The following is a 15,256-nucleotide window of genomic DNA, read 5'->3' as shown; positions in this document are numbered from 1 at the left end:
TGTGTGTGTGTGTTTTTCTTCCCTCCCGTCTTTAGAGCGGCACGCAGCTGAGCAGCACGCTGGCCGGCCTGCAGGCGGAGAAGGATGCGCTGCTGCGTTCGGTCCGGGACCAGGAGGCGGAGCTGAGCTCTCTGAGGCAGCAGGCTCTGCTCCACCACAGCACCCTGGAGCAGGAGAGGCAGCGCAGCAGCATGGAGCTGGGAAGCCTACGCTCCCAGATGCAGCAGCAGGTGCCGCAGCGTCCGCCTCGCCGCGCTCCGTGGCTCTGACTCGGTTGGCGACTATAAGGCTTGTGTTTTGTGACCCAGGCCTGTCGGGAGGGCGAGCTGGCCCAGAAGCTGCAGGACGAGCAGTTCTGTCTGCTGCAGTGTGCCGTGGTGGAGGCCGAGGGCATCATACTGGACGCCGTGGCCAAACTGGACGACCCCATACATGTCCGCTGCATCAGTTCTCCAGGTAGCAAAAACAAAAATAACCATGGACAAAAACTAAAACACATCCGATAATAGGGCTGCAAGCTTATCAGTATCACGTAATCACAAAATCCAATATGCTTATCGTGAAGAGCTGCCTGGTAGCAATAGATGCTGGCTAATTATTTATGTACTATGCAGTCAAGGCCTCAGCCTGGAATATATTTGGTGAGTTTGGTTGTTTGATGCAGCATTAACAGATTCACCAGGTAAAATCAAGAGTAAAGGAGTAAACCCCATTGAAATGAGGTCTATATTTACTGTAAAACTTTATCATAATCACTTTTTTGTTATTTAGTTCACACCAGAATTTAATCCACTCCAACATTTTTATCCATCTGCATCCGGCATGCAGACCAACTGATTAATAATAAATGCATAGGTTGTTCTCATAATTATTGTATTCAGTTTGAGTAATATCACTAGATCAAGCTTTTCTAACTTTCTGCACTGCAATAATAAGTAATAAAAGTGTGTATGATTCTTGCTGATATCGTATCAGGTCATTATCGGCATCGTATCAGTATCATATCTGCATCATATTTGTATCGCATCGGTATCGTAACACCCCTATTTAAAATCACAGAGACATAAAATGCTCCCTTTCTTCAAACCTTTAAAGGTCCATTTGTGTTTTTGAACCACTATAAATCACCTGCCCTCCTGTCTTTCCAGATTATTTGATAAATCGAGCTGAAATCACTCTGGGTTCTATTGATAAAATGCAGCAGAGCCACATGTTCTACCTGGGAAACAGGAACGGTGAGTCAGACACACGCAGTTAGCCTCCATGTCGACCTCGGACGTTGAGCCTGACTCGTTTTCCCGATGCTGTCCAGACGCCAGTGGCCTGCTGAGAGCCGTCACCCAGTTTTCCCACATGGCCGCTGACACCATCGTCAACGGCTCGGCGACGTCACACTCGGCTCCCATCGACCACGCTAACGGTAAGACCCTCTACAGACGCCGCGGTCCTCTCTGAGGCTGCTTCCTGTGCACTCAGCCGTTCTCTGCCCTCGTCCAGGTTTAACGGACAGCTGCCGGGAATGTGCCAACCACTGCCTGCAGTACCTGAATGACCTGAAATCTCAGGCCAACCTACAGCGAGCAAACCCGTCTGCCATCCGCTACACCGTCCAGCGAATCCTCGCCATGGGTCAGGTGAGAGGCAACGGGATTCATCACAATAACAAAACTAGTGCAGCTCTGATGAGGCTGTGGTAACAACTGTAGTGTTAGACACAATGACAAATCTGAAAACTTATTGGTCTTAGTGGAGATGCGCGATATATTGAATCGCAGTTGTTATCACTACATCAGTTTTTTCTAAGTCACGATGAGGAAGGACAGCTTGGATGTAACATTTAATTGGATATCATATTTCAGATGTGAGTAACTTCACCCAGCTTCAGCCAAACATCTACCAAAAACAGACAGATACAGTTTAACTTAAAGTGAGACTTCTTGTTAGAACACCAGCTTTGTTGTTTTCATGTTGTTTTATATCTGCTGAGCCTGTTGCACCATTTGGAGTTCAGCTGAATGCGCAGTAAACCCTCCATATTGTCACTGGAGGTACTTTTACTGCAACAATTAGGCTCACAAGTTTTATATTGCAAAATATATATGCATTTCTAAATGTTTCTTCTGTCTGAATCTGTAATTTTTGTAATTCGGTTATTTATTTGTACACATAATTCATTTTAGAATGAGAAAATCTGAGAATTTGACGAAACGTTAAAACTTTCTGCCAAATGAAATCACAAAATCTGATCAGAATTGCAGATATAAAACTGTCACTTTTTTTAAAATCCTTGCTACACCTTCATACCAGAACCATGACAAACTATAACAGAGCTAAACTAGATTCCAGTCGAGGTGATACATTTAAGATTTTGACCAGAAACAGGACAGAAAACATCACGTTCCAATCAGTTTGATAAGTTTTTATTTTTGTAACTAGATCATGTAACAGGTGAAAGGAGGGACTTTTACTGCAGTTGAAACTAAAATTTAAAGAAAACTACCTTGTAAGCATGAAATTATTGATGATTTTTATGGATAAGACGATCCTTGTCCACTCATCATATTAAATTAGCATAGCTTTTTTTATCTCTGTTGTTTTCCTATTGAGCTGCTGCAGCTCTGCTGAAGGCTTTACCCATACATTTGTTGTTCAGGAGCTGCGGCCCAAAGGACAGGATGTGCTGAAGGAGGAGCTGGGAAGCATGGTGGATAAAGAAATGGTTGCTACGTCAACCGCCATCGAGGAGGCTGTGCTGCGGATGGACGTATGGACAATGATTATAGCGTGAAATAAAGCATATTCAGAGTATTCAGTATTTAATCAAAAGATTAAGTGTTAAATCAGTTGGTAGAATCTGATGGGACTCCAACATCTTAATATGGATTATGGAAATGTATCAGTTGTCTGTTTCCATTTGTGTCTTTTAGGAGATTCTGTCCCAAGCAAAGAAAGACACCACCGGTCTGAAGCTGGAAGTCAACCAGAGGTAAGAAAGAAAAACAAGTTTTCCTCCTTCATAATAATCATAATTTTTAAGCAAATAAAAAATCAATCAGGAAAGAATAAAATCAGTTGAAGTTGTAAATGTATAAAAAAAACGTCACCTGTCTGTTTTTCTTCCAGCATCCTGGGATCCTGTTCAGATCTGATGAAGGTAACGAGTCTCTGACTCCAGCTGCTCGTTGGAAACTCAGTTTAACGAAAACACGCCAACAGGATGTTGTTGTTTTTTTATCACGTTCAGGCTGTTCATATCCTGGTCACTGCTGCTACCGACTTACAGAAAGACATCGTGGAAGGAGGCAGGGTGAGTTGGAGAGAAACCTTAAAGCCAGACTTTCTATAGATACCTACTGAACACATTTCTCTCTTCTTTTATGTCTTTATTTTTTTTAACTGAAAGGAGGCCGGTTAATTTTTAGAGAAAAATCTGAGAAAGGCTTCTCGCCTCATGAAAGTTTAGTAAGAAATGGTCTGAAATGTAAGAAAACAGGCTAGATATGATGTTTGTTTTTTTTTTTTCAACAAATAGACCAAATCTGGTTCTTCAAGCTCCCCTCACTGCCTCATATTTCTGTATTGTAACCTGGAGATAATTATTATTCAGATTAAATCAAACATCACTGATTGGAATAGAAAAGCTTAAAGAAAAAAAACTATTTCATGTACTGACTGAATAAATGTAATTAGTTTATTTCACCTGTTACTTGTGAGAAGATTCATATAAAATTTTACTCTACATTTATTTTCTTCTTTGTTTTGATCAGTTTTTTCAAGATAGCTCATTTAAGGTAAAAAAAAAGTGTATTTGTTGTTTCATTTATTAACTTTCTTCAGAATAATTTACTCCTTAATATAGACAAAAGTTGAAAAAACTAAATAAATATAAAACTTGAATTAAGCTAAAAAGTTGCTCAAGGTTATAAGACCGTACATTAACCCAAAGAGTTCGATAAAATCTTATTTTATTGTGACAATCACAATAAATGCAAACAATAGAATAAATTTTACATTTTAAATTTTACAATAAATCAATTTCTCTGCGGAGAAACAGATCTCCTTAAGTTTAGCATTTAATTATTTTTAGTATTTCAAAAGTTAAGGCTTGTTTTATTTTGTTGTTTTGACGTATTTTTCTCATTTTGTTGTAACTTTTGAAAATGAAATGAAGTTTTCTTATCTTCAATCATCTCCTGTCTGTTTTGGTTCTTCATAACGAAAATCATTGGCAAATAAAATCTTTAATCTTTAAAATTTTTAATCTGTGGCATCTGATTTCTAATCTTACAAATAACCTTAGATCTTAACTTCTTTTATAAATTTATGACAACAAAAAATCTTTAATTTTATTTTTTTTACTAAATATTTCTCACATTTGATTTGATGTAAATTGATGCTGTATGAAATATAAAGTGATGCTTTTCCATCTGAAACGTTTAAACGGCTATGTTCTCACTTCGCCTGCAGGGGGCGGCGACTGTCACTGAGTTCTACGCCAAAAACTCTCGGTGGACTGAAGGATTCATCTCAGCGTCCAAAGCTGTGGGCTGGGGAGCCACTCAGCTGCTGTGAGGATGATCTGCCGATTCAGAAATGAGCATTAAAGGTTACAGAAACGTGTGAAGAATTCTCTGCTGACTCGGTTTCCCGCGGTCACCTGTTTGCTTCCAGAGACTCGGCTGACCGGGTTGTGGGAGAAAAAGGATTTTATGAGGAGCTCATTGCCTCGTCCCATGAGATCGCCGCAAGCACCGCACAGCTGGTTGCTGCGTCCAAGGTACAAACTCGAGTTAAAAGTTTTGACATTTTAAAAAACATCCATCTCTGAAAGATACGCTTTTAACTTTAAATAGAGATGCTGAGATCTGTAAGATAACATAAAATAAATCTAAATGTAGATTTAAAAAAACACATTAAACACTTTTTTCCAGTTTATTTGCCATTAACGGTCATTATTTATTTATATTTGGAGGTGAGACGACTCAAACTGTTTCCAGAAACTTCAGTGTTGCTACTGAAACTAAAACATCTTTTCTGAACTCGGCTCATTCCTTGACAGACAGAGGCTGAAAGCTGAAGGGAATAAAAGAGAGCAGCCAGTGTGTACTCTGGATAGGTTTTCTGTCTTGCTCTCTCTCGCTCCCTGGCAGCCTGCATGATGCATAGATGTCAAAGCAGACTCCTTTGCGTCTTACTTCTTTGCCTGGCTCTAACTTCATTTTCAAACCTAACAAACACTGAAAACAGCTTATTTGGGGTCCTGCGGTGGTACAGGGGTAAAGCACAGCCCACACACAGAGAGGCCTTAGTCCTTGACACGGCCGTTGCAGGTTCGATTCCCGGCCTGGAGATGTTTGCCACATGTCTTCCCCCTCCTTTCGTTACCCATCTTCCTGTCTGAGCAACTTTCAAATAAAGACCACTAGACCCAAAAAATCCAGCTTACATTTCAGTCTTCATCACACAGTAACAGCTTCCACACAGAAGATTGTTGTCAGCTCAGCCCGGCAGCAACTCAGATATGCTGCGTTGACTGATCAGAAAGAGATCGGATCTTTGCGTTTTTGACCCACAAGGTTCCGATAATCAGCCTAGTTCTTTGTGCACATCTGTAGTTGAAGACCACATCAGCAGGGACTAAAATGAAAGTCGTAGCATGTTTTCTGAGGATTTAGCACTAAATGTTGCTGTCGTTCCAGGTGAAGGCTGATCGCAACAACAAGAAGCTGTACACGCTGCAGCAGGCCTCTCGCCATGTGAATGACATGGCCGCCGTAGTCGTCACCTCCACCAAGCACGGACAGCAGCAGATCTCCGACCACGGTCAGAGAAACAGCTTAGGGAAAAAAAACAATGGCTTCGTAACCTCAGTCTATTTGTTGATCCAGTTTAGTCTGACACGTTCACATTTAACTTTTTTTGTCTTTGCAGGTGTGATGGACTTCTCTGGCATGTCTTTAATCAAACTCAAGAAAGAGGAAATGGAAGCTCAGGTTAGACATCTGAGGAAAAATACAGTTTTTCTTGCAGACGCTTAATGGAAGGAGAACCTTCTGTCAACACATAGTGCTGTCCCTGACATGCCTCTGAATGAAATAGTGGAATAAGCTCCTATGCTTGTCATTAAAGTTGTCAAGAGGTTTAGTGATGACTTATATTGTTCTTCATCTAAAACATAAAGGACACCAGACCTTAGTGGCTGAAAACACATATAAGAATGTTTTTAAAAAATCCTTCTTTAAGTTTGAGAGTTCACAGCTGAAGCTTAAATGACAAAAATCATTTACTGAAAAACAGTGAATTCAGCAACAGATGAATAGCTGTAAAAGAAATAAAAACTTTTTATACGAGCTAAACTAATGTCAGATTTATTCACTTATGAGACATTGTTCCCATGTTACAAGTGAAATAATCTGCAAGTGGAAGAAGTACTTTTTCTGTCAATATTAAGGAATTATCAGCTTAAAGTGACTTATTATAACTTGCTGAAAAGTAAGTTAGTTTTGTCTTATTTCAAGTGTACTAAGAACTAGAAACTAGACCAAAAACACTTGGTAACATTTTGTGTTTTTGCAGCCTGTGGATTAATTGTCAGAGATGCAGAGGTTAAGTGGATGATTGAGAACTTTGTTCTGTCTGAACCTGTCAGGTCAAAGTGCTGCAGCTTGAGAACCAGCTGGATCAGGAGCGAGTCCGCCTTGGGGAGCTCAGGAAGAGGCACTACGAGCTCGGAAGCCCGGGGTCCCCGGACGATGATAGCTTCCCTCCCCCTCCACCGCCTACCCTGCTGGACCCCACCCCACTGTCTTCATCTTTTTCACACACGCAGCCCTTCACAAGCATGCCGAGCTTCTCACTGCCTCAGTCTTACACACCGTCTCAAACTTACACTCCATCTCAGCCGTTCACATCTTCTCAACCCTACACTCCCTCCCAAGCCTACACCCCACCTCAAAGCTTCACCCCCTCCCAAACGTACACACCCTCACAGCCCTACATCCCAACCCAACCTTACACTTCATCAATGCCTTACACCCCAAGCCAGAGCAACCTACAGCCCCAGTCCCATTCGCTGTCACAGCCGTCGTCGCTCCCATCGGCCGCCGCCCAGACCAAACCGGCGTCTCAGCTGCAGAGCAACACCGAGTCACACAAACTGGCCTTCAAGAAACCAAGCATCTTTGTTAAATCCGGAAACCTGCTGAAAAATGCGGTAAGGTCCAACTCTTCTTGATTGAAGTCTTACAGTGTTGTGAAAAAAAAATAGTATCTGCCCTCAAAAATTTCTTCAGGGTTTGAGGTCATCAAACACATTTTAATATCAAGATTAACTGAGGAAATACAAAAAAAAATTAAAATAACGATTTCACTTATTGAGGTTAAAGGTTCAACTTGGACTTGTGTTAAACCTTCTTCTACCTTTCACAACTAGGTTTTTTAGAATCAAGAATACATCTGACCACATGTAATAAACCCAAAGACATTAAAAAGCCCCCAGTCCAAAGAAAGATAAGAAACAAAGTCTATCATCTCAAAAGGATTACAGAGGTAGGGAGAGCCATCGTCCGCTAAGGGAGAAAACATGGAACAGTGGTGAACCTTCCCAGGAGCCAAAGATTACTCCTGGAGCATGTCAACAACTCATCCAGGAGGTTCCAACAAAATGCTGAACAACATCTAAAACACCTCAGACCTTGCATGTCTCAGTTAAGGTCAGAGTTCATGATTCAGCAACGGAACCGACTGAATGGAATGGCATCCATGAGAAAGCCCCAAGGTGAAAACCTCCTCCAGCCAGAGAGATCACAAAGGCCCTGTTCACGTTTAACAAAAACATCGGAACTTTGAGTATCATTTATTGTTTATTTGTTTGATCATCACTGAAGTTATCACAAAAAAAGCAAAAACAGGAATGGGGCAGATGCTTAGTTCCTTGGTAATGTAAGTTCTTACTGTAATTGCTTACAGAGAGAATTGTGTGAGTAGATGCTGCACATGCAAACCTGCTTTTCTCTGTTATTTACAGTTCAAACGAGGTGAAACTGGAACTGGAGAGTCTTAATCTACTGAAGACGACGATTCAGACTTTGTGACGTTAGCCTTCGCTGGAGAATATTGGATTCACGTGTTACAGTTTGAAAACGGATGACAATTGAAAATTTTTGTAAACATTTTGAGACTACTTGCGCTAATTTCTTGATTTCCTAAAAAGCAGAAATGCTTTAAAATCTGTTTTGATTTGTCTTGTTTCAACACTTCAGTACAACTTCAGCTCATTTTTGTTGGACTTTGCTGTCAAGACTGTTTACTTTTTACAGTTTTCTTTGATCTTATCCAGTTTGCTTTTAACAGTTGCTTACAGAATGACGTCAATATTTTTTTAAAGCCCCTGTAAATAAGTAGTATTTTTCCTAATATTAAAAAAGTGCAAACAACTAGAGTGGGGAAAGACGGCATGAATGCCAAAAGCCATTGCAATAATCACTCATCTATGAGCCTTTAGTGCCTTTTCTTACTAATCTGTGCAATTCTAATTATAGTGATTAATTGCACTATGAACAATCATGACTCAAAATATATCAGTTTTATTTATATAATATTTATCAGTTTTTGTGTATTTGGTATTTAGTGACTGTTTTTAAATCATAGCATGGGTAGATCATTTACACCGAGATGCAATTTCCTTGTACTTGACGGTGAAGACGTGGATTGTGATAGATCTTAAATGATTTGGGTTGCTGTCATGTGATTGGCTGATTCACTATTAGTGTTTAAGCGATTGAAGAGGTGTACCCAATAAAGTGACTATTGAGTGTAAATTGTCCCATTATTCCTAATTGTAATGTGTGTTCATGAAAACATCGCAGTAGTATTACTTTTGCCAGAGTTTGAAAGGAAAAGTCAGAGAAATAATCTTGCCTCTCTTATTATCTACCGTATTTTTTTTCTATTATGGAACAGTTCACTAAAAATATCAATAAGTTTTCCATGTGCTATATTATGACAGCGACCTCATTCGCCTGTTATCTCGATCATGCGCAGTACAGCCTACAGTATCACTTAAATAGAAATAGACTCTTGGACCATCGAGAAGGCGTGTCAAGTTCAAAAGGATACACGCGGAAGTAAACATCTTTGTTTTCAGAATAAAAGCATAAGACTATATTTCCTTGTAAATGTAGAAAATTACCCCTCACATATATTATGCACAGCGCCATGTTTTCCCAGAAACCAAACACAACATCCCAGCTATCAAAGTGGTGAGTGGTGGTGGAAGTGTGCTTTATCTAAGCTAGTTTTGGTGGAGGCAGTTATACCTCAACCTGATTGAAATGCTGAGTCCGTGCAAACCTGAATTAAAGTCACATTGTAAAGAAGAGTGAGTCAAAATTACTCAATTACGATGTAAAACTCTAATAAATTCATAAAGAAAGCAACTATTTTGAGCTACTTCCATGGCAAATGAGTTTTTCACACAACACTTTTCTATGTATTTATAAATGTATTTATGGTCTAATAAATAAGAATGTTTTTTAACACCTCAGTGAGGTTACGTGTAATTGTTTTCAGAATACTTAAGACTACATCAGTTAAAAAAAAAAAAGACACTCCAGTTCCAAATCCCAACCTTCCAGCAGGTGGCGATTCTGAACAAGTGGGACGCTTTTTCCACATAACAATAGAATTCAAGGAAGAACAAACTGACCAATCATGTGGCAGTGACGCCACCGAACGTTTGCTTGGATTTTGCAGAATGTTTGAAAGCAGGACGCTTCTTAAAACTAGATGTAAATCTTTACCTTTCCGTTTCAACAGCAACGAAGACACCATTTTTTACTTTTTAAAACTGGTTTCTCTAAGCAGTATAAAAACAGGGAGAGAAAATGTCACAGCAGGAAGAGAAATAAACTAGCATTTTTATTTAGCAACCGTAGAAGTTAACCGAGTACCAGACACGGTTTGAGTGTTGTTGCTTTTGTTACGAAGCGACGCATGTATTGGCTACCAAGATGGAGGTGGCTGTTAAAGGTGAGTTTCACTAAGAAAATTATAAGAGATTGTTTCAAAAATATTGTCTTACATGTTTCTTTAAGGCTGGAAAGTTTTCTGTCCATCTGTTGTGGGCTGGACAACAGTCTGTGTTATTGTTTTAAGCGCTACAAGTAACATTGGTCTCAGTATTTCGCTGACACAGACTGGTTAGAGAGAGAAAAAGTTACCTACCCCTCTGGATCCAAAGGCCCAGTTGAGGTGGTTCTGATGAGACCCCTGGGACAGACAGAACTTTCTCTAGAGTCTCTTCCGGTTTGGGATCCACCAGAATACACTGCAAAGTTTACTTGGAAAGATCTGTGTCTGGTTTCCTTTCTCGTACCTGTTATCCTGACAAAAACTGGATGAAAGGTTTGGAACAGAAGCAGAAAGAAAACCGTAGTAACTCTGTAACATGGTGATGGCAGCATTATGATCTGTGGTTACTTTTTCCTCTGGAACTGGTGCTTTTAACGAAGGCAGATGCTGTTATCAAAAGATGGTTTCTATGAGTGACAGAAACAGAGGGAGCGTATGGTAAATGCTGAAACTGATGGAAAAGTTGCTTCAACAAAGAATGAATTTAATACTATGCCCACTGTTGCAACCAGGTTACATTTACTCCTTAATAAACCAGTTTTTGAATGATAAAAATAACACAGGGTTTGCTTTGTTAAAGTTAAAATAACTGTCAACATAATCTGTCATGGTTTCATTTTTTTAAGTCCCCAAATTTAAAACAGCAGTTTGCACACTTTTGAGAGCAACAACAGAGATGTTTAAACCTGTTCTGTGGAAGTAAAATACAAAAAAAGAACTGAAGCTCTTGACAAGAATATTTAAGTAGAATGGAGTAATTAGGACCTTTATAGATTAAAAGAGAAAACAATTAAATAACAAAAATTGACCATGAGTGGGAGGCGGAAAAATAAGTTTTAGATTAATTCCACATATTTACAAAAAAAAACATGGATACTCTCTAATGTCTAAAAGCTGCAAAGTTATGACAATACTAGTTTTCCGTGATTAAAGGCATACATTTGAAACAAAATTTCCGGACATTGTACAGTAAACTTTAACATTTACTGAGTTTATAAAGTCAGACATTTAAAACCAAATCTTGGAAATCCTCTTAGACTGAAGGGATAAATTTAAGAAATAGGAATCTGAAAAAGTAAGTGTAGATCCAGGGTCAGAACAACATCTGACTGTGTAAAGGATCCGGAATAAATGCCTGTGACTGAGAGGAAGAAGTTGCAACATGACTGTATCAAAATTATACATTTTCCTATAATGTTATTTTTGAAAATATTTTAAATTAATCTCAGAATTTCTCGCTTTTTTGTCAAAAATGTACTCCTCCATTTACTCTAGAAAGTCCCTAATGCCCTGTTGTATCTAAGGAAACTGGCTCCCTTGTTGAACCAATTTATAAAATTCCTGACTGACCAGTATGATGTCACAGAATACATCTGAACTTTTGTGTTGGAAAGTGTTCTGTTTATTTCTTAATTACTGTATTTGTGTTTCCAGGGAGAGCCAAAAGGAAGCACCTGAATGCGCAGGAATGTGACGAACTGCAGCGCAGCGAAGACGGCACAGACGCTCTGACCAGACGCAACGCAGCGCGGGGCAGGCGAGACCCCAACTGGGGCCTTTACCCCAGAACCCCCACAAAGCAACGGCGGAAAGGTAATGCACTCCAAACTATGACCATGTGGAACAGATATGGGGATCAATAAACAGTGGTGGTGAAAAAAAAATTAATTAATTGCTACAGTCAAGTTCCTTTTAGGAAAATCTTTTGATTGAACCGAATCTGTTCTTGCCTTCCCTGTTTGTGAATTTAACTTTATTGCCTTCAAACTGTATAAATAAACTGCTGAGGTTTCAAACATTGACAAAATAACACAAATATCCAGTAAGTAGAGAGGGACAATAAATTGATTTTCGGGATTAATCAAATTTTTGCATTTTGGACAATTAAATTTTTGGATTTTTTTATTTATTTATTTTTGCCAGTGTGTTTCTATAGCTCAGAGTGATGCCAGGACGGCCATCTTGTTTCTTTGTAGCTGGCCTTTGATATAATTTCAAGACGTTTCTGGTGAATCAGTGTCTTTGTTCTGATAACATTATGACTATATTCTAGTAATTAACCAGAGATTCTCATAGCCTGGCCCTTATACTCTGTCGCACAACTAAAGCAAGGGGTGATTGAAATAAAAGCTGCTTTTTCAAAATAATTTTGGTCATGTATAACGTCTACTTTTAGTAAAAGAAAACGAGAAAATAAAAGATTAAAATTGGATCTAGCATGAAACGTTTGGTATTTTATTTTTTTTAAGATTCGTCACCCAGCCCCACCTCTAAGAGAGACTGTTTGCAAAACTACACATAAATACTGACCCTTGTATTGAGCCGTATATTTTTATTTCACCTAATTACTGTATGTGACTCTCAAAAAAAAAAAAAAAGAAATTGAAGTTCTCTACTCTTTTCTATCATTTTTCAGGTCCGTTTGTTTTAGGAAGTCCATCTGGGCAGCAGAAGGCTATTCATGACTTTTTCTCGGTAACAAAAGTTATCAGCTCCAGTCCACACAAATCCTCCGCCATGCCCTCCACATCAGCGCACAGAGCGGGGCCGGGGGTCGTATTCGAGGATGACGAGGAGGAGGAGGACGATGACGTTAGCTTGTTGGCCACCCCGACTGGAGCCGAGGTCATCGCCGAGGACGAGATTGACGACGACAGTCTGTTAGCTGCTGAAATGTTGCCAGAGAAGGTTTCCTCCGCCGAGGCCCGTCTGCTAGAGGCGGACTATCTGGAGGGAATGACGGCGGAGATGTTCGGAGACGACGAGGACTTTGACGACTTCGAGGAGGAGGAAGGGGAGGTGGAGCCTCTTCCTGACGTCCACTTTGGACTCCTGAGCAGCGACAAGGTTCTGCTGCGCCCGCAGGGCTGCGTGGACGACCTCCCGGAGGAGGTGCTGAGGGAGGTGCTGTGTCTGGTTCCCGCCGCCGACCTTTATCGCAACGTCTGCCTGGTGTGCCATCGCTGGAGGAACATCGTTCTGGACCCGAAGGTGAGACCGACCGACCCGAACCTGAACCGGCAGCAGCAGGTTCTCTTATTGTCAAGTCACATTTCAGCAGCAAGGCAGTTTAAGCTCCTCCTCTGGGCTGTAGCTTCTGACCTTTCACCTCACAGACCAGCCCTTCCCTATGACTCCCCCACTCAACTCTTTCAGACTAGCCAGCAGCAATTAGCAACACCTGGTGGCACTGAGCTCATGCTGTGCTCATCAACTGCTGGTAAAACCGTTACCGGGTTAAATGAGGAGCCATGCTGTGATGACTTCCTGAAGGTGGAGTTTCTTTAAGAGACAGAGGCCCAATTTCAAAGTGTTAAATTACAAAGCAAAATTTCTTTTAATTCATATTAGATATATAGAGCATTTTTATTACAACTGAATGTAACATTCTTACTTTATTGTGCTGTAAAATGGCACCATGTGCCTGGAAAACACACCGATGCTGTCCTTTAAACTTACTAGCATGTTTTATAGATTCTACTCCCAAAAAACTGTCTAAACGTTCCGCCGCTCCGTTTCTCAGTTTGTGCCTTTCAAGAAGCAATACTTCCGCTACATGATGAAAGAGAAGGAGACGGTGCTGGAGGTCTGCTCCACTCTGAAAAACAGTAACATCACCTGCCCTGCACCTTCAGAGCACAGCATCCGAAACCTCGTGGTGTAAGTCTCCCCCTTCAGTGTCGTTTGGGATCAACTGTGGCAGATCTTACACAGGTGTTCCAGTTTTTCTTATGTTTTTTTTTTTTTGCGTTGTTCAGGCTAATGGCTCAGCATAAAGTCGGCGAGCGCGTGAAGCCAGACGACGTCCTGAGCTGCGTGAAGAAACACCGGCTCTTCCCTCAGGCCGAAGCCACCATCAGGCTTCGCATTCCTGACATCCAGAAGTTTCTCCCCCTTGGCATTGAGGTACGACTCCGTCGCAGGTCCAGGAGCCGGTTTAGATCTTTACGCTGTGAACCCGACTGGCAAGGTTTCTGTCTGACCTCTAGGGTCCCAACCCGTACGCAGCCATGGCGGTCATATTGGTCCTGAGTGAGAGCGTGGGCGACGTGCAGGCCTTGGTCTCTCTGCTCTCCCGCTGCATGTCGCTGACCACCATCACAGAGTATCTGAGCCACATGGCCATGATGCTGCTCGCTTTGGAGAGGAACAAAATCAAGATTAGCTACAGGTGAGACTAGCAGGTGGTGATGTTGATGTTCAGATGTGGTTCTGTTCAGCCTGACAATGTTTTTTTTTTTTTCTTTTTTTTTCTCCCCTTCTCAGGTTACACTACAACATCTACTACGTTCTTTACTTGCTGGAAAACGGTCCATTTTCTACCAATTCTAACCAGAACGGGTGAGTCCAAAGGACTCTGGCTTTTATTAGCACTTAAATATGAAGTATATAATAATAATAATAATTCTAACTGTTGTTGCACAATATATGGGCATCAACATCTGTGTCGGCTGGTTTTAGTGATTTATTTTAGCATGAGTATCTGTCCGATAAGTTAAACTGCCTATCCAATCAGCACCAATAAATAATCCCCGACAGTCTTCTCTTTTTTAATTTTTACTACAGTGAAATTTGCAAAAGAATCTCCATACATGCACAAAGGAACCTGTTAATGAAATTCAAACTCTGTCCTAACTTGTTTCTGTGAAATCTCAAGAGGGTTTTAAGAGTTTCCGTCTTGTCTTTGTGTGTTTGCGATAGACTCCCTCAGATTCATCTCACGAGAGAACAGCAGGAGATCCTGAGCCACGACGTCCAGGACGACCACGTGGTCAAGATAGTAGCGTTTGCAGGTATCGTTTCTGAGCGTTGCAGACCTCTGCTGTTTGACTTTTTCAATCTTAGCTGCAGGCACCTGAAATAAAGTTGTCAGTAATGTGACAATCATGACAGAGCACCGCTTTTCAACAGTGGGTTGGTTTAAGTAGCTGAGTTTCCTGATGATATGACTATGCAATTTGACATTTTCAAGAATAAATTTGCTTAATGGAAACATGGCTGTTTAGAAAAAAGTACATATATATTTTCCAATTAAAAAAAATGTTGGTGCTAGGATGAGGTGGGGTTTATTCAGTGGTGGGAAGTAACGAAGTACAAGTACTTCGTTACTGTACTTAAGTACAGT

The 15,256-nt window shown here is 40.6% G+C and overlaps 2 protein-coding genes across 3 annotated transcripts in view; both read left to right on the top strand.

The window, feature by feature from the left end:
• hip1r (huntingtin interacting protein 1 related) overlaps positions 1 to 8,815 on the top strand; it is a 20,326-nt gene extending 11,511 nt beyond the window's left edge. For both annotated transcript variants that reach the window (XM_015044553.1, XM_015044552.1), the window contains exons 19-33: positions 36 to 230; positions 309 to 456; positions 1,149 to 1,235; positions 1,313 to 1,420; positions 1,498 to 1,634; positions 2,654 to 2,764; positions 2,928 to 2,986; positions 3,124 to 3,154; positions 3,245 to 3,307; positions 4,468 to 4,568; positions 4,672 to 4,777; positions 5,700 to 5,823; positions 5,932 to 5,993; positions 6,650 to 7,213; positions 8,027 to 8,815. In XM_015044553.1, coding sequence (XP_014900039.1) covers positions 36 to 230; positions 309 to 456; positions 1,149 to 1,235; positions 1,313 to 1,420; positions 1,498 to 1,634; positions 2,654 to 2,764; positions 2,928 to 2,986; positions 3,124 to 3,154; positions 3,245 to 3,307; positions 4,468 to 4,568; positions 4,672 to 4,777; positions 5,700 to 5,823; positions 5,932 to 5,993; positions 6,650 to 7,213; positions 8,027 to 8,062 — 1,932 coding nt within the window. In that variant the 3' untranslated portion in view covers positions 8,063 to 8,815. The remainder of the gene's footprint in view (positions 1 to 35; positions 231 to 308; positions 457 to 1,148; positions 1,236 to 1,312; positions 1,421 to 1,497; positions 1,635 to 2,653; positions 2,765 to 2,927; positions 2,987 to 3,123; positions 3,155 to 3,244; positions 3,308 to 4,467; positions 4,569 to 4,671; positions 4,778 to 5,699; positions 5,824 to 5,931; positions 5,994 to 6,649; positions 7,214 to 8,026) is intronic.
• An 877-nt stretch (positions 8,816 to 9,692) lies between these two features.
• The window catches only part of fbxo18 (F-box DNA helicase 1), a 28,849-nt gene continuing 23,285 nt past the window's right edge, over positions 9,693 to 15,256 (top strand). Inside the window, exons 1-8 of the mRNA XM_015044550.1 lie at positions 9,693 to 10,029; positions 11,566 to 11,724; positions 12,548 to 13,122; positions 13,655 to 13,791; positions 13,890 to 14,037; positions 14,121 to 14,302; positions 14,398 to 14,472; positions 14,833 to 14,924. Coding sequence (XP_014900036.1) covers positions 10,011 to 10,029; positions 11,566 to 11,724; positions 12,548 to 13,122; positions 13,655 to 13,791; positions 13,890 to 14,037; positions 14,121 to 14,302; positions 14,398 to 14,472; positions 14,833 to 14,924 — 1,387 coding nt within the window. The 5' untranslated portion in view covers positions 9,693 to 10,010. The remainder of the gene's footprint in view (positions 10,030 to 11,565; positions 11,725 to 12,547; positions 13,123 to 13,654; positions 13,792 to 13,889; positions 14,038 to 14,120; positions 14,303 to 14,397; positions 14,473 to 14,832; positions 14,925 to 15,256) is intronic.

Source organism: Poecilia latipinna, unplaced genomic scaffold (genome assembly GCF_001443285.1).
Source record: "Poecilia latipinna isolate Pla-1442-1.1 unplaced genomic scaffold, P_latipinna-1.0 Scaffold681, whole genome shotgun sequence".
Taxonomy (NCBI): domain Eukaryota; kingdom Metazoa; phylum Chordata; class Actinopteri; order Cyprinodontiformes; family Poeciliidae; genus Poecilia; species Poecilia latipinna.
The sequence above is the reverse complement of the archived record's forward strand: the minus strand, read 5'-3'. Positions and strand labels throughout refer to the sequence as shown.